Source organism: Colletotrichum costaricense (assembly GCF_030867565.1).
Source record: "Colletotrichum costaricense strain IMI 309622 chromosome Unknown Scaffold_31.1, whole genome shotgun sequence".
NCBI classification, from domain to species: domain Eukaryota; kingdom Fungi; phylum Ascomycota; class Sordariomycetes; order Glomerellales; family Glomerellaceae; genus Colletotrichum; species Colletotrichum costaricense.
The window spans coordinates 288,683-305,570 of NW_026848260.1; the positions used below are offsets into that span (position 1 = coordinate 288,683).

At 55.4% G+C, this 16,888-nt stretch overlaps 6 protein-coding genes across 6 annotated transcripts; 4 read left to right on the forward strand and 2 right to left on the reverse strand.

Annotated features, from left to right (window-relative positions):
* Positions 1-2,333: 2,333 nt before the first annotated feature.
* Positions 2,334-2,765, reverse strand: CCOS01_16549 (uncharacterized protein; the record flags this gene model as incomplete). Its single annotated transcript, XM_060464685.1, has 1 exon — positions 2,334-2,765. One exon carries the CDS (start codon positions 2,763-2,765, stop codon positions 2,334-2,336), a length of 432 nt encoding a protein of 143 aa, XP_060304821.1.
* Positions 2,766-3,802: 1,037 nt separating this feature from the next.
* Positions 3,803-5,603, forward strand: CCOS01_16550 (subtilase; the record flags this gene model as incomplete). The annotated part of the gene is made up of 2 exons (XM_060464686.1): positions 3,803-4,180; positions 4,377-5,603. The coding sequence occupies 2 exons, from the start codon at positions 3,803-3,805 to the stop codon at positions 5,601-5,603; spliced, it is 1,605 nt and encodes a 534-aa protein (XP_060304822.1).
* Positions 5,604-6,628: 1,025 nt separating this feature from the next.
* On the forward strand, positions 6,629-10,027 carry CCOS01_16551 (uncharacterized protein; the record flags this gene model as incomplete). The annotated part of the gene is made up of 1 exon (XM_060464687.1): positions 6,629-10,027. One exon carries the CDS (start codon positions 6,629-6,631, stop codon positions 10,025-10,027), a length of 3,399 nt encoding a protein of 1,132 aa, XP_060304823.1.
* Positions 10,028-10,205: 178 nt separating this feature from the next.
* CCOS01_16552 (uncharacterized protein) lies at positions 10,206-11,282 on the reverse strand (the record flags this gene model as incomplete). Its single annotated transcript, XM_060464688.1, has 1 exon — positions 10,206-11,282. The coding sequence occupies one exon, from the start codon at positions 11,280-11,282 to the stop codon at positions 10,206-10,208; it is 1,077 nt and encodes a 358-aa protein (XP_060304824.1).
* A 1,345-nt stretch (positions 11,283-12,627) lies between these two features.
* Positions 12,628-13,848, forward strand: CCOS01_16553 (phospholipase/Carboxylesterase; the record flags this gene model as incomplete). Its single annotated transcript, XM_060464689.1, has 4 exons — positions 12,628-13,056; positions 13,143-13,178; positions 13,284-13,681; positions 13,764-13,848. 4 exons carry the CDS (start codon positions 12,628-12,630, stop codon positions 13,846-13,848), a joined length of 948 nt encoding a protein of 315 aa, XP_060304825.1.
* Positions 13,849-15,161: 1,313 nt separating this feature from the next.
* CCOS01_16554 (uncharacterized protein) lies at positions 15,162-16,766 on the forward strand (the record flags this gene model as incomplete). The annotated part of the gene is made up of 1 exon (XM_060464690.1): positions 15,162-16,766. The coding sequence occupies one exon, from the start codon at positions 15,162-15,164 to the stop codon at positions 16,764-16,766; it is 1,605 nt and encodes a 534-aa protein (XP_060304826.1).
* Positions 16,767-16,888: the final 122 nt, after the last annotated feature.

The following is a 16,888-nucleotide window of genomic DNA, read 5'->3' on the forward strand; positions in this document are numbered from 1 at the left end:
TCTTGGTCTTCATCTTCACATGCGAGGTGACTTGATGTCCTTGTATACGTTGATGACGCCCTTTTGATAAGAGTTCACGTTGTTTGCTACCTACCTCACTGCCAGAGAGCTCTCAGTACTCCGTATTGCTGCGGGTATCTGCAGTGACATGTTCTACGCAGTACTCCGTACACAGTAAAATGCGAGCCTGGCTCCGAGCTTACTATGTAGCTGAGCTTCAGAAACAAGGTGCGTCTTAGTGCAGATAAACCCTGGCTTATCGCGGCCAAACTGAGATGTGCAGACAAAGATACGGATAGCTTCCGGTTCTAACACTAACAGTGGACTGGGATCATCAGAGTGGACCCCATGAAACATTGTTGCTTCATCCCATTTGAGCATGCTCTCAGATATAGACACCAAGGTATCTCTATAGCCAAGTACCGAATCAATAGAAGATGGATGCTGTGCCCTTTGGTTGGCAGCTCGGACGCCAAGTACTAAACTGACGCGAGTTGTCTTGCTTGCCTAGGATGACGAAGAATACCTACCTACTAGGAGGTAGCCCGCTTGGTGTACATATCCGTACATGAATGCATACTCGCTCTCAACTGCATAATCGCTAAGTGTAGCTGGAGGGTTGAAGAGAACACCCTCACTGCTGCATGAAACCCACCAGCAAAAGCTAGAAAGACCCCAAAGACATAGAAACACGAATCAGTCGACGGCGGCCTATCAGTCTTTCTAGCTCTTTGAGTCAGTGGCCAGCCCTCAGCGCTAGATGGCTATGACAATGCAGGTAAACAAAAGACAGAGAGTCGGTCAACTGCCCATGTGTCATGACTCCGTCGACCGGGATTTGCTTGGGCGATCATCGGCTCAGGCGCTGGCCATCCTTTCGGAGGAGCATTGCTGCATCTGGGAGGAAGCTTAGGCGGCATGCGTGGTTTCAGTCTGCCTCTTCCCCAACTCTTCGACACCGAGACATGGACAAGCTTGGTGGGTTGTGAAAGCACTGAGAATAGTCGCGAGATATTCTCGCAAGGCGATGATGCTTACCGACATGTTCGCCGAAATGGTGTCGAGCTTCGTTATTGTGTCTACGGTCAACGACACGCGTACCGCATACACCCATATCGAACTGGCGTGAATGGCCCAATTGCCTTTACGGACGGATCAAGATGGTGTGTTGGGTTGCTGTCCTCGCATTGACAGGCGACTCGCAAGCTCGTGGCGTTTTCTTTATACGCAACACACACCGAGACGTTCCTGAGCCGATGGGCGGCGGTTGGTGAACTAAAACAAAAGGCAATTGTCATATTCGGACGAATGTTTCCGCTCTGCTGACCTGCGGGAGTAACGCAAGCCGCCGCCGAAGCCGCCATCCCGCTATTGTCGCCTCCCATAATCACTGAGAGAACCCGGATGAGTCGTTTGAATGAGAGCTAGAGCTTCGGGGCTGGCACAGGTTGGTTCTTCGTACCAAACTACGGTTGGCCTGTCTGGCACGCCGCACGTCTGACTAGCCGTCTCCAGCAGTGTCTTGTCCAACGCCAGACTGCCTCCCGATGACGGGAAGACAGGGGAATGGATAGAGGCACGTGCCAGGCACCACACGGGGACGCTCTCATCTGACCCGTGGGTCAGGCGTCTGGCGACTCTGGCCTAGCTCGGACCAGCGTAGCGTTGGTGCTGGGCCTCGTCTCCCCGCCTCCATGTTCCAGTCAGACAGCTTGCCCTTGAACCCCTTCCGCCTAGGAGCTTGCCCTTGAGCAGAGGGTGGCAGGGCAGCAGAGGTACCTTGCGGGATAGCTCAAGCATCAAGAACCACCTGAGCGACAACCGCCCGCCAGCATCACCTTGGATCTTTGGGTGCTGGGGGCATTGATGAGACCAACAAAGCAGTCGCCCACTTAGTGGCTCCGGCACCTGGTACCCTCTTCGCCTTGGATTTAATCCCGGGTAGGTCTTATCCACACAAAGACTCAGCTGCGCCGGACACCTTATTACAGTTAATCGCATCATCGTTGAGCAGGTTCCTTACCCAATGTGGCAGCCGGCAGCCCAGCAGGCTAGAAGGAACCGAGACGCCGACCTGCGTCCCGAGGCCAGGCAGGCAATAGCAGATCCAGACAAACACCACGATGCATACTTCGTACTGCCAGCACACGACATGTAGGATTTGGGTCTCTATCCCTCTGAGTGGTCGACCACAAAGCTCAGCAAAACGACGAAAGCTTCAAGTGTCGAGATAAGACGGGATGGCAGCGCTTGTTAAGCTTCAGGGTCCTCCGGATAGATCTGCCTCGCCCTCCGCTCTGTGAATCGTCCATTACGCGTTATCGCATGCAGCGTTATGCGGGATATGCGGACTGGGTGGGTGTGCTCTGGTGGGTTGGGAGGGGGGAGCTTGGTTGTGGATTAGTAGAAGTGGGTGAAGAATGTCTGAGGAATGCTGATAGCGCGGTACATCTTCTCGACTTGCTCGTGACCAGGGAGCCGGTGCTCCCAAGCTGCGACTGGTTGGTAGGCTGTGCCTCTGTGCTGCTGCCCGGTCGGTGCCTGGCACGTCTGGCATGGCATTGGCGCTGTGCTGGCTTGATCGTCCGTTGCTTCGGGGATGCTTGGGATGGTCGATTGAAAGCTGTCAACCGTATGCGTAGGAAGGTTTCCAGGAAATGAGAAAGCACCCTCGTAGCCATGAGCTGGTTGACACTTGTGAGCCATCGGTCGTGAGGAAGAGTGAGACCCCGAGGCTGTTGGATAGGGCGAAGCACGGAGTACATTGCCCCATGCTCTGCTGTGACTGATTGCCTCCGTATCGGCCTTGGCTATTAGGACTCGGTCAGATAGCCTCGGGGGTATGACGTCGCCCTCAGAGCTCTGACTCTGGCTCTCAAGGTGCAATAATCAGTCATGCGTGTTTCCTTGTCGGTTGCAACCACGAGAATCCGAAGAATTTTGCTAAGACATGGAAGGAAAAGGTGTCTAGAGATTCGGATGAGCGTAAACGGTGAAAGACGATAGAAAAGCAGCATGGCATGGCAGGCACATTGTCGATGGCGGGAAGCTTGAGTGAAGCTTCCCCAACAGACGGAGGCCGGATTGGTTGTGTTCCTGGCGGATGCAGCGTGCCGCCAGAAAGAAAGAGGAGAAGTAGAGGTACCAGAGTAAGTCACTTGCTATCGCCCATCTGCACAATCCCATCCCCGTCCTCCGTGCTCTCTCTTTTGAAGCAGCCTCCCGTATCGAACAAGTGACAAGCTGCTCGGGGTAAAGTGGAAAGGTACCTACCCTACTGGCTTCCTAGCAGGAACCAGGTACGTACTTGTTGCCTGTAAGCGGGGACTGTCCCAGGGAAACCCCAAACGTGACCCTCCCAGACTGTCCCAGTACCTCCCTTATCGCATTGCCGAGGAAACCCTATCGAGTCATTCCATTGGCTCTCTCGCCATTGCGCTAATCCGGTTTCGGCCCCGTCAGCCACCCTCCAGCTCTTATCTTGGTTGGCTGCGTCACACACTGGCAACACTGGGGCGGCGCAACCATCCTAAGGCCGATACCTCACCTAGAGCTGTGCGCACGCAACCGCTGTCGCTGCCTTCCCTTTATATCTACCCGCTCCCGCTCTCCGACAGCTCCATCGTCTATCTCTCTGCTCCATCTCTCTCCCATCCCTCCCCCTCCTTCATCGACCTTCCATCCTCTCAATCCCATCGAGTATTCGTCTGTCCTTGGCGTCCTTCGCAGCTTCAGTTTCCTTCTCTGTCATCACAACCAGCGTCTCCGGTAGACTCTACTCACCTCCACAACACCGCCCATCATGAGAGGCTTCATCGGTGCTGTGGCCGGCCTGGCCGCTGTTGCCAGCGCTACCCCCTCTCTCTCCATTGAGACTGTCCACGACGGCGCTGCACCCCTTCTTTCTTCCACCAACGCCGAGGCCGTCCCGAACTCATACATCGTCAAGTTCAAGAAGCACGTCTCGGACTCCGGCGCCTCGGACCACCACAACTGGGTCCAGAACATTCACTCCTCCGCTCAGGATGAGCGTCTCGAGTTGCGCAAGCGTGGCCAGGAGCCCATGGTTGACGATGTCTTCCACGGCTTGAAGCACACATACAAGATTGGCAAGGACTTCTTGGGCTACGCCGGTCACTTCGATGATGCCACCATCGAGAAGGTCCGGAGGCACCCTGACGTAAGTCCGACCCTGATACCCTCGTCCCGAGATCCAAGACGCACCCCAAACCCGTGGACCCACCATCACTGCAGTCCACGGCAAAGGCGGTCTTGGCTATCCGACCCTGACGGGCTCGGGCTCTCAAGCTCGGCTCGGCCGCTTTCGGTTTCCTAGCCTCATTTTCTGACACAGCCACTAACATGCTTCTTCACAGGTCGAGTTCATCGAGGTCGACTCCGTTGTCCACACTCAGGTTCCCGTCAAGTCCCAGGTCGAGGACAAGTGTGACGGCGAGCTCGAGAAGCTGGCCCCCTGGGGTCTGGCTCGTGTCTCCCACCGCAAGTCTCTTGGCTTCGGCACATATGACAAGTACCTCTACGCTGAGGATGCTGGTGAAGGTGTAGATGCCTACGTTATCGACACCGGCACCAACGTCGACCACGTCGATTTCGAGGGCCGTGCCAAGTGGGGAAAGACCATTCCCTCTGGTGACCAGGACGCTGATGGCAACGGCCACGGCACTCACTGCTCCGGCACTATTGCTGGCAAGAAGTACGGTGTCGCCAAGAAGGCCAATGTCTACGCCGTCAAGGTTCTCCGCTCCAACGGCTCCGGCACCATGTCCGACGTCGTCAAGGGTGTTGAGTGGGCTGCCACTTCCCACACTGAGCAGGTTCAGGCCGCCAAGGATGGCAAGCGCAAGGGCTTCAAGGGCTCCGTCGCTAACATGTCTCTCGGTGGTGGCAAGACCCAGGCTCTCGATGCTGTTGTGAACGCTGCCGTAGATGCTGGTATTCACTTCGCCGTCGCCGCTGGCAACGACAACGCCGATGCCTGCAACTACTCCCCCGCTGCTGCCGAGAAGGCCGTCACCGTCGGTGCCACTGAGCTCGGCGACCGCCGCTCTTACTTCTCCAACTACGGAAAGTGCACTGACATCTTCGCCCCTGGCACCAACATCAAGTCCACCTGGATTGGCAGCAAGTACGCCGTCAACACCATCTCCGGTACCTCCATGGCCTCTCCCCACATTTGCGGTCTCCTGGCCTACTACCTTTCCCTCCAGCCCGCCTCTGACTCCGAGTACTCTGTCGCTCCCATCACCCCCAAGAAGCTCAAGGAGGCTCTCATCGCCGTCGGTACCGTCGGTGCCCTCAGCGACATTCCCCGCGACACCCCCAACGTCCTCGCCTGGAACGGCGGTGGCTGCAACAACTACACTGCCATCGTCAAGGCTGGCGGTTACACTGTCAAGCAGGAGTCCAAGGAGACCACCATCGATGACCTCGAGAAGGCCATTGAGGAGGACTTTGAGGTTCTCTCTGGCAAGGTTGTCAAGGGTGCCAAGAGCGTCGGCACCAAGGCCGAGAAGTTCGCCAAGAAGATCCACAACTTGGTCGACGAGGAGCTTAAGGAGTTCCTCAGGGAGACCTCTTTGTAAGCGTTATAATAGAGCGCTAGAATGGTCTTTTATTTCCTTTTTCTTTGGGTCCATGAGAGTGTACGCATAGGTTTATTGCGGGATGGGACAGGATGGATGCATCGCTTTCATAGCTACATACAGATCTCATAGCACAACCAATAAGTTTCTTCACTGTAACCATTTCCAACCACGGTGATCTTGATTGTTCAAGTCTGCTAAGTGACCATCGCTGTCCGACCGGCCGTGCCCCAGGAGGGTTGGACAAGCATGAGAAGGCCCAAAGTTTAATGACGTCCATGAGTAAGCCTATCTTTCATGTCGTTGGGGTTGAGGTTGTCAGGTCAAAATAGAATTGAAGTGAGTGTATTCAAGTACAGTAGTGTCACAGAATTCTTGGGGAATTAGTGCCATGGCTGCATGGCTAGCTTCCGTCATCTGAGTCAATCTGGCATTGAGACAATGCATTACAACCGCCTAGTCCTGAATCTCTAGCTAATCTTGGCTTGCCTGACTTTCTGCACCTTGCGCTCGCTGTGTGAAGGGAAAAGAGGGAAGACTGGAATGTGATCCGGTCCCTGCGCGGAAGTAATGGCACAACGGCTGGCTCTTGCCCAAGTGCCATCTCATGCCTGGCCCCCAGAGGCAAAGGGAAGGGATCAGTCAGCGTTTCTCCTTCCTTCGCCTGGACATGACGTGGCTTCCCACCTCTTCCCTCTGAAAGTTCATTCAATCTTGGAGAAGGAGCAGTCATGGAGCTCGCCGTTACACTAATTGCTGGCTGTTGGTGGCCCTGCTCAAGGGACGACGTCCCTCCGCTACATCCTCCATTCAAGCATTCACGGCTCATCATTTGACACGCTCGACGATACTTCTTCATAGTCTCCCAGCTTGCTTTTGGTTAGCCTCAGGCCGAGTTTCCGAACGTCGACCGACAAACAGCAGCTTCACTTGAATCTCTCTACTTCCCTTTATTCCTAAGCCGCCTCGAGATTTGGTGTCTTCCTTCTGCTAGGCCCTCCTCCTAATACACCCACGCTCACCCTATGCGGCGACATAACAGTACCAAGTCGAGGTCGACTCTGACTCGAAGCAAGTCTACGGCTTCCGTTCGCTCGGCTGTTCAACGATTAGAGCACATTGATCCAGCCACTGCCGAAAGAGATGCTCATATTGCCGCCACCCTATCCTTCTCTCGGGCGAACCACAATGCCGATGTGGACATGGGAATTGAATCTTTGAGGCAATTCCAAAAGCCTTTCAACATGAAGACTTGGTCGGAAATTCCGTCAAGTCAGCTTCCAAGCGAATCGGATCGGCTCAGCTCCAATGCCGGGGGTCTACGCCGACAGCAGAGTATTCGATTTGTGAAGCAAGGGGCTCGAACCAAGCGACAGCGAAGCCAAATCAAAGATGACCTTTCTGATATAGGGACTGTTTGTCACCGGAGCGTCCTCAAAGATGTTGCCAATCAGCCCGCTAGCCGAACTTGTCGTACTGCCGAGCGTCCATTTGTGAGCACTTATACGACCAACTACATCAACTCTTTACCTCCGAGCGAATCATTCGGGTCTCCAGACGAATGTGCACCTGCTCCAGCATCGTACCGAAGACTGCGCAAGTCACGCTCGATGTTTGCCCCCTTGAATCCGATCGGTCTGCGCCGACCAAGCAAGACATACTTCAGCGAGTCTCCAGAGCAGGAGAATGTACAGCCTGCTTTGGGACGAGAGTCTATGCAAGACATGAAGGAGAACAAGCCATCACCGAAGAAGATTCTTGGGCTGAGGAACCCAAAGTCAATGAGCTTTCTCAAAATTCGGGGCGTTCTGGATTCTGACAGACTTGGGAGCCGACAGCAGATCGATTTGGCAGTCCAAGAAGGCGAGGACAGTTTCCGCAAAGACGTCGAAGAACAACGGCAATTAAAACCGCGACCATCAAGGATATTCTCGAAAGCAAAGAAAGGCCAGGCGTCTCTGAGTTTACGCCGATCCATGAGAGACTTCAGTGCCGATGTTCAATCCCTTGGCCCGGAAAATGGTTTCGTGATCAATAAGGACGCTTCTCTTCGAAAGAAGGCCCGAAAAGTCTCAAGCAGTCTCAAAAGCAAATTGAAAGATATGTTCCGCCGGAGCAAGAAGGATGATTTGGTTGTGGAAGCTAGCGGGCCTCCTTCAAAGATTTCGAACGTAGTCCAAGATCTCGTTGGCGTTGACAACGAACAGGACGATGCATACATGGACATTGCGGACCCTGTGTTGTTGGACGAGTGTTCGATCTCACAAGTGCCTTCACGAGTCCCGTCTCTTCACGATGCTTCCCCAACCCAGAAGCTTCACTCGCGAAAAGGAAGCATAGAGAGCATTGGAAGTGAAAGAAAGGCATCGGATGAGAAATCTCGCGTCACCAGTTGGACGAGCTCGGGCACTCATACTCTTAACAGTCAAAGTACTTGGGGCGGGGAGCGGGAGCGTCAGCGGCTGTCCGTCATCAAAGAGATTGGACCACATAAGTCCTCATCTTCTTTCCAGCGACCAGGCCTGGCTGACCGTAACCCATTCAAGTCCGAACCACCACCTCCGCAACAGGATGAACTCGTCCGCCTCGGCCCATCAGTCGATAGCGCCAGAGTCTACTCCGCCCTCATGAAGCGATTGGACGAATGCAAGCAAATAAGTCAACGAGAAGAGCAGCTACGGCATGGTAGTGATGGGAGTACCGGTCTCAATTGGAACGGCAAAGTTGGTTCGTCGACATCTCTCGGCGGCCAGGAACTTGACGAAGCTACGAATCAAGACCTACCAACCATAAGATGTGTTTTACAAGAGGACGACGTCTTCCATGACAGTCCGTGGGAGCAAAGATTGAAAACAGTGGTTGAGACCGAAGGCCCTCAGTCGGCTCATGATGAAGCGGTATCCCCATCCGATAGTACAATGCATCATCGCCAGCGTTCGGCTTCTGAGACTACCTTTGAAGCTTACAAGCCTTACTCAAGACCCGTGGCCGGGGTCGAAACAGGCCACTCGCCCTCGAAGCCGTATAATTTGCAGGGCGATAAGACCGCGAATCCACCAAGAGCATTGTCTAATCGCAGTTCGGCGTTCTTTGGCAGCCCGACTTGCCATCTCTTCCGCACCACGAGTCCATATCGCAAGGTCTTGCAAGAGAAGGTCAGATCAGAGTCACAGGCTCCAGTTTCAGATCAGTTACTCTCACCATCAGTTTCAATGCTGAACCTCGACCTTATACCTACAAGGCGTCGCCCGAGTCTCTCTAAGGAGGATTCCCGACTTGCTTACTCTGAAAGTATATACTCTGACGATCTTCTCTCCCCACGTGCATTACCACAAAGTGTCGGGGGACAAACAGAACCAAGAGTGCCACCCCGACACCCCAACCATGTAGTGGCCGGTTCTGATTATCGACAGACACCCTCTATGTCCAACAACTTGGAGGCTGTTGCGAAGGATCTCAGTCCTAATGCTACACCCGTGATCAACACACATCAAATACGCTACTTGCCAAGTGGCTCTTATACCTATACACCGACAATGCCACAGAGCCGAACGGTCTCAAACGCAAGTTCTGTGGAGTGGAAGACTTGGCTCTCTGTCAATGCGGCGCATACCGACGCTAAGTTGGCCAATACTGGAACTCAGCACCTGACGGAAGTTCGTCACGCAAAGACAAGTATGCCTAGAAGCTTGGGTCATGTGCGTGAGCGCGCAGAGATTGAGGACCCTGAATCTCCAACATTGTACAGAGCTATGGGCACAGGAAAGGCCAAACTGCAAACGCCACTAAGAGTGACGAGCCACAATCCACGTCAAGTGTCGTCTGCCAGCCGCGTTGAGCTTGGCATAGACGATTCAAAGTTCTCCACACCTTTGAGAGACGAGAACACGATCCCTGAGACGGGCGGACGCGTGGCTAGGCGTCTTCGTGGCATCTACAACCCTCCACCAATTCCGCCCAGAAGCTCTTTGAGGACGACTCCTTCGATGCCGGTTTTGCAGTCTCGTCTTTCTCATAGCAACTTACCCGTTAAAGCCGTAGATCGACAAGCTTCCAAGGTTCGCAGCATGGACGCCATCCCAAAGGCCCAAAATTTCGAGTCCCCCTTCCAGCCCAAGACACGATCTCCGGTCAAATCAGTTAGACGCACCGGACTACAAAAAGGGCTTCAATCGTCTGCTTCCAGCCCAGGGTTGACAATCGAGAAACAATTCGGTCCCATGCTGGCCAGTCATGATGGCGGGTCTCCCAGGGAGAGGCGGGGGTCCGTTCGTCGGCTACTAGACTCCAGCGACTCGCATGATGGTGAGAGATCCGATACCGCGAGCCTTGACTGGAAGGCCGAAGCAGCTGGCAGCCATCACTTGGTTGAGAATTTTCTCAGCAGCAGGCGTCGGCCACCAGTCCATGGGGCGTTCGTATGAGAAGAGACTGTGGGTTTCTCGTAATGGAGACGTATTCGGTTCAGTAAAACGCTTAATGCAAGTCTATTGTCAGACACTTTTATAATTAACGATGACTCGCGGGTATCATAGATGTGTTGTTACAAAGTTCAATGTTAATACATGGTTTTGTTGCGAACGCAAGGCTCTTGTGATGGCATCATGTCACGGACTTCGGAACATCCCCAAAACGATACTGAGCCCACGCGAAGCTGCCTTCCTTCATGGTCCACAGCTGCTTCCCGCGGCCGTCCCCCGCAGCCCCGGCGGCCACGTGAATGGGCATGAGATGATCCATGTACGGATGAGCCTGCTTGGCATCGGGCCGCCTGCAGACCTGAGCCATCTTGTCCTGCCTCTCGGCGACGTTGGAGACCTCGACAGCCTCTTTGAGAGCGTCGTCGAAGCTGACGGCGTACGGCATCGGCCGCGGATCGTTGCTCATGTGGTAGAGATTGTGAACGGACATGCCCGCGCCAATGATAACTACGCCTTCGTCGCGTAGGGCGGAGAGGGCGGCGCCGAGGCGGTAGTGAGCATCCGGGTCCTCTGAGCGGAAGAGCGATGCTTGGACTAGCGGGACCTTGAGGGGGTTTGTGGAAGGGTTGAAGGCTACGTGGAAGCCTGCCCACACGCCGTGGTCTAGGCCGCGGTCTGTCGTGGGCACGCAGGAGATGTTGCTGCCGTGGGAGGCGGAGAGGAGGGAGCAGACGCGGGATGCGAGCTGCGGGGAGCCGGTGTTCGGGTAGGTTGCTGAGTAGTAGTGGAGGGGGAAGCCGGAGAAGTCGTAGATTAGCGGGGCGGGGCCGGGTGCGGCGTTGATTGAGATGGTGGTGGGGGAGGGGGATTGCCAGTGGGCTGAGAAGACTAGGATTGCGGTGGGGGCGAGGGAGGTTATTTCGGCGCCGATGTGTTGGAGGGTTGGGTAGACTGGGTGGGCTTTGTTGTACATTACGTCTGGCTTTGTGGTGTTAGTTTGGTGGTGAGGTTGTATGGTGAGGGTGAGGCATATGGTGAGGGTGAGGCATATGGTGAGAGTGAGAGTGAGGCGAGGTGATGAGATGAGAGTGAGGGACGGGGAGGGTTTGCTTACGCCGCCGTGGGAGAAGAAGTAGACTGGCATCCGCGGTTTCTTCATCTTTGGTGAGTCTGTAATTTGAGAGGAAGTTGAGGGTATGAGAGTTGTCGTCACTGATGTGAGGAAGGCGCGGAGAGTCGGCGAGAGCATGTAGGCCATTAGAGCGACTGTGAGGGACAGGAGGAATAGGGGATTTAGACGAGGCATCTTGGAGTGCGGTTGGTGGCTTAGTAGTTGACTTGACACGCCCGCGATGTTGTGTGTTTGAGTGATCGTCCTGGAGCGGGACGGGAGTCGAGCATATATGAACCCCCGGAAATCGTTGGGCGCTACTCGACGGGCCGGATGAGGGATGCGGCGCGGGGGCGGTGGAGGGGCCGGATGGCGGGTGATTTTGTTTTCGTCGCGCGCGGCCGGGTCCACTGTTGTCTTAGCGGGCGGGCGGAGTGGGAGGGCCGTTCGAGGTGGGCGATGAACTGAGGTAGGATGCGTCAACGCAGGGCCATTAATAATCATCCTCTTCCATACCTATACAAAGTACATGCTTCAAAGAATACGTAAAAGATAGGAGGTAAGAATAAGAACAACGAAAATAACAGAAATAGTAAGAGCGAGAAATCAATAAGAGCAACAAGACAGTAAGAGCTACCTGGACTGCAGTAGCAAGGGGGTCACTAGGGGAAATAGGAATAATTTGAACAGTGCCCTAGGGATGCCAGGAATAGAGCTAGGGTATCGAGCAGCAAATGATTGTGTCACCCACTTGCGTACCAAAATGCGCCGAGGTGGTCGTGAGATCGTGGCCGGAGGATTACCGGGATTACGGATTAGGGGGTTTAAGAGAGGTATGTTTGGGCCATCTACTGATCTCATGGCCTGATGGAGTGCGAAGCTCGAGGTGTAGAGCAGTCTAAGCTCTAGGGTGAGCTTCGAGGTTCCCCCTGCTCGTCAGTGAGGTGATGGGTGCTGACTGCTATCATTCTATGACTTTGCACCACATCACTACAAGTGAAGAATGCGTTCCAATGGCGCAAAGAATACACAATGACAGAAATCTTCTCGTAGCCTATCAATCCATTCGTCTCACCAGCCAGGAGGTGTTCATCAAGGCCGCAGGTTCAGGTCAAACTGGGCTGGTTGGTGGAGTATCTACCTTACCTAAGTTCAAGCTCAAGAATCAATACACCCGCAGGCCTAAGTAGTACGCCACGACAGGCTACGAGTTCGAGCTCGATTCACAGCAAGTGCACCAGGAGATGTAGCCACACCGGCGGTGAACTCTGTGTTTCCTTCGCATATCTTACGAGTAAGCATCCTTTACCACGAATGGGACAGTGCAAGCTGCATTGGAAAACGGTACCGAGCCCGGATCAGCGCCCCGCATACGCCATCGGAGAAAGGGTAAGAAAAACCCACATCTTAATCGGCCCGCCGCCCGAGCTTTCGCCGCGTCGTCTCTCAGCTCTGTCTGTCCTGTGCTGCCCTTGCTTGACACAATCCGCAAATGCTCATCTCGCGAGTAACCGCAACAACCATCCTCCTCGCCCTCCTCGCGCCCTTCACCGCCGCCACACCGCAACAGGAACAACAACAACAACTAAAGCACCTCGAGCAGCAGGATCCGCTTTCTGAGGCAGAAGAGCTCCACCCCCTGCCACCTCATCACCCGTCTCTCGCAGGCATCGCAGAAGCGCAAGGTCCCAACTTGCTCTCACCCCCTACCACCTACGAAGCTATGTCGTCCTCCGTCGCCCGGACGGCCCCGCTCGTGTTCCCGGCCGCGGGGAAGCACACGGCCACCGTCATCTTCGCTCATGGCCTCGGCGATACGGGCCACGGCTGGGCGAGCGCCGTTGAGAATTGGCGGCGGAGGCAGAGGCTTGACGAGGTCAAGTTTGTGCTGCCTCATGCGCCTCAGATCCCCATTACCTGTGTTAGTTGACACCCTTTTTCGGTTTCTTCAAATGGTTCTTTATGAAAAATGTGGAAGTCGTTGCCGATTACTAACATCATGCACAGAACTGGGGCATGCGCATGCCGGGTTGGTTCGACATTGTAAGTCGCGCTACAATCTTCGACCGCCACCGCCAAAAACAGGCAGAAGCATCATCATCATCATCCCCATCATCGCCCAAGCTAACCACCATCCCCCACCCACAGAAAGTCCTCGACGGCACAGTCGAGGCCCTCCGCGAATCCGAAGACGAACGGGGGATCCTCGCCTCGTCAGAGTACTTCCAGCAGCTCGTTCAGGCCGAGGTGGACGCCGGCATCCCCGCCGAGCGCGTCGTCCTCGGCGGCTTCAGCCAGGGCGGCGCCATGGCTATTTTCTCGGGCCTGACGGGCAAGCACCGGATCGGCGGTATCGTGGGCTTATCGTGCTGGCTGCTGCTGAGTAACAAGTTTGCCGGCCTGGTCCCCGAGGAGAAGGCGAACCAGGAGACGCCCGTGTGGTTGGGCCACGGCGACGCGGATCCGCTTGTCAGGCCTGAGTTGGGGGCGCTGAGTATGGATGCGTTGAAGGGGCTTGGGTATAAGGTGTCGAGGACGCTTTACCCGTGAGTATTCTCTGTCGCCCTCTCACTTCCTTCTTCATAGGGCCAGGTCACAATTAGGGCGGAATGCTGACATCAATCACAGGGGTATGGGCCACGCCGCTTGCCCTGAGGAGTTGGACGACGTTGAAGCTTTCTTGTTGGAGAGACTCCCGCCTACTCAGAAGTAGGGTGCTGTTGGCAGAGATCCTTTTAGGAGTAGCTGGAAGATGTATTTATGTATGTAGAAAGAGCACGAGGCAACGGAAGAATAGAGAGAGTCTAGGAGCCAGGAAAGATGGTCTTTTTCGACAAAGGATGTTCGATAGAACCAGTCTTGCTCAAGATAAACAACATGATACATCATTTCCATTACCAAAAGCCTACGTTCACTAAGCCAATCGCTCGATGAGAATGTATGTATACATGGTCCTGTAAAGTGAGAGTGAACGAAATCGATGATGTAGAATAAGTTGCCTCATCTTCGATAGCCTATTTGAGAAGTAGTTTCGTTTCAGATCGCCTCGTGGACCCGTTATGAGAGATGAGAGTGAGATCACACTCAAATGCAATCATGGACAATGCCTCTCATTTAAGCAACTCAGTGAGAGGGTCGCCTTGCCTCACATTCCTAAGCACACAACATACACAGACATGCACATAATTACTAAGCTTACCTAACCATGTCGGACTAAGCTAACCAACTTGTGGCAAGCTCGTCAATCCGCCGTTTGGTTGCGCTAGCGTTGTCTCGTCCAAGGGCCGTCGTCTTATCTCACTTTCATTCTTCACTGCGGTGTGTGGTGCTGCAGCAACTGTTCTTTAGTCTTCCCTCCCGCCTGCCGCAAAGCAGGGCATCTTCCAGGGTCACCTGCGGGTCCCCTTTCCCCCCACCCCATCGTCCCCCGAATCACAAGGTCTCCCAGCGCCATGGGCCCCCATGGACATCCAAAAGGCGCCAGATGCGCCAGATGCCCCAATCCTGAGCCAGCCGGAACCCTCCCAAGTCCCAACGGGTGGTGACCTTGTGCTGTCCGTCCTGGGAAGCTGCAGCTTGCATCTGCATCCAGCAGCAACCCGGGCAGCAGCGGCGGCGTTCGTCTTGCGTTTCTCCAAAAAAAGATCTCCAACCACAACTTTCCCATTTCTTCCCTCTTTCTTTTCTTCATTATCTTCATCGTCCCGGTGGGAGCGCTTCTCATAGCAAGCTGTCAGGTTTCTAATTCTTGATCTTCACCGGGCCCCTTAAGCATGTCACTGTCCGCACTGGCGTTGTGAAGACCACGATAAACAAAACAAAGCCCACAACTCCACGTCCTGTCGCACACATCCCGGCACATAGCAACCCCGAAGCCCCGAGATCTTCCTCCCCTCCCAAAGATACCATACTCCCCGCAGCTGTTGCTATCGCCAACAGAAACCAAGAAGAAAGTAACGAAACGGCAGCCAAACGGCGAAAGGGAGAAAAGTCACCGCAAAACTTCCAGAAGCTCCAAGCCCGACGATGGCATCGCAAGGCGCACCAGGCGACTCCCGCCCCATAACCCCAACTCCCTCACAACTCCCGCCGGTCCCCGCGTCGCCAGTCTACTCCCTCGCCTCGACCGCGAACCCGCTCTCCTCCTACCATCTGCCCCTCCCGCCACCACCGCAACCCGTACACGCCGTCCTCACAAAGTCCGACCTCGAGTCTTCCCAGACCGCCTACACTGACCTCATCCAGTCCGCAAAGGCCTACCGCATCGCCCTCGCATCCCTCTCCACCGCAGCCTCCGCCTTTGGCTCCGCACTCGAATCCTGCGCAAGGCTCAAAGAAGCCCGCGCAGAGTCTCTATCGGGCGGCATAAACGGCCTCTCGGGAGGCGGAGGCGGTGGTGGCGGCGGAGGCCTGTTGTCGGCGAGTTTCACGGCCGGCGGACCAAAGGGATCCTGCACCGCCGACCTGCTTCTCTCCGCCTCGGGCGTCCACCATCTGGTCGCGAACCACCAACAAATTCTCTCCGAGACCGTCTACCGCGACTTCGAGGTCCCTTTACTTCACGAGCTAGACCAATGGCGACAGCGCGTCGACGACGAGGAGGAGGCCTACGTGCGCGAGGTCAAGGCCCGCAACGCCGAGATCAGGAAGCTGGAAAAGGAAGGGCTGAAGCTGCATAAGCAGCGCAGGAGAGACGTGGGCAAGTTCAGGGCACACCTGGTGGACCTGACGACGAGGCTTGACGGGTTGACTTCCCTGCACGGGGAGCACGCGCGGACGCTGCTGCGGGAGAGCCAGGATACCAGCGGGCGGATCCTCGAGTCGTCGTGTAGTCTTGTGCGCGCCGAGGTCGATATCTTTGAGTCGCTTGCGCGCAAAGGGTGGAGCGGCGGCGGGCTGGATGAGTTGTTGGAAAAGGGCGCGGATCTGTTTGCCAGCGACGAGGTCGGTGATCACTCTGGGCTGGGCAGCGTTATTGGCGGTGGTGTAGGCGGTGGCGGCGGGTCGGCCGAGACGGCCAAGCTGTTTAGCATTCTCCCGCCCAAGAGTATCCTCGCGGACGCGGCGTCGGATATGACGAGGCGAGGGGGCCACGCGCGGGGCGATAGTTTGCTCAGCGACCCGGAGCGGTACCAGAGTCTCGCTGCCGCCGCGGGAGGCCCGTCGCCCGGCTTCGGCGGCGACGACAACGATACGGATAGCATCTTTTCCGAGACGAATTTCAACCGACCCAGGGGCGTGAGACCGTTCTCACCCCAGCCTATCCGGCGGCACGCTACCGACGTTACGTTTGACAGTCTGGGGGTCGGTCTGAGTGAGGAGTCGAGGGGACAGGAGGACAAGACCCCTGAGAATGAGGTGGAACAGAGGCGGCATGATGTGCTCGAGGAGGAAGATGAGGACGAGACTCTCGGGGAGAGGCCGAATTGGGGCGACGAGCCGGTTGACTCCAAAAGGAATACTGAAAGCGGAGAAGAAGAAAAAGAACAAGAAGGAGAGTCTGCGGCGTTGCTTGGAGACACTGCCGTCGTGGAAGATACCACCGCGCAAGACGGGGCGGCAATCGCGAGCGGGTCGGAGGAGAGGGGGCGGCCTGGACGGCGGTGGAGTGTGAATGAAGACGACGCATAGACGTTTGTTTTTTTCCGTTCGAGTTTTCGGTGGTTGCTCTGCTCGGGGGGTTTGACGGCGGCGAAAAAGATTCATGATTCATTCTTGTTATACCCATTTAGAGGCGGCGTTGTTCATTTTCT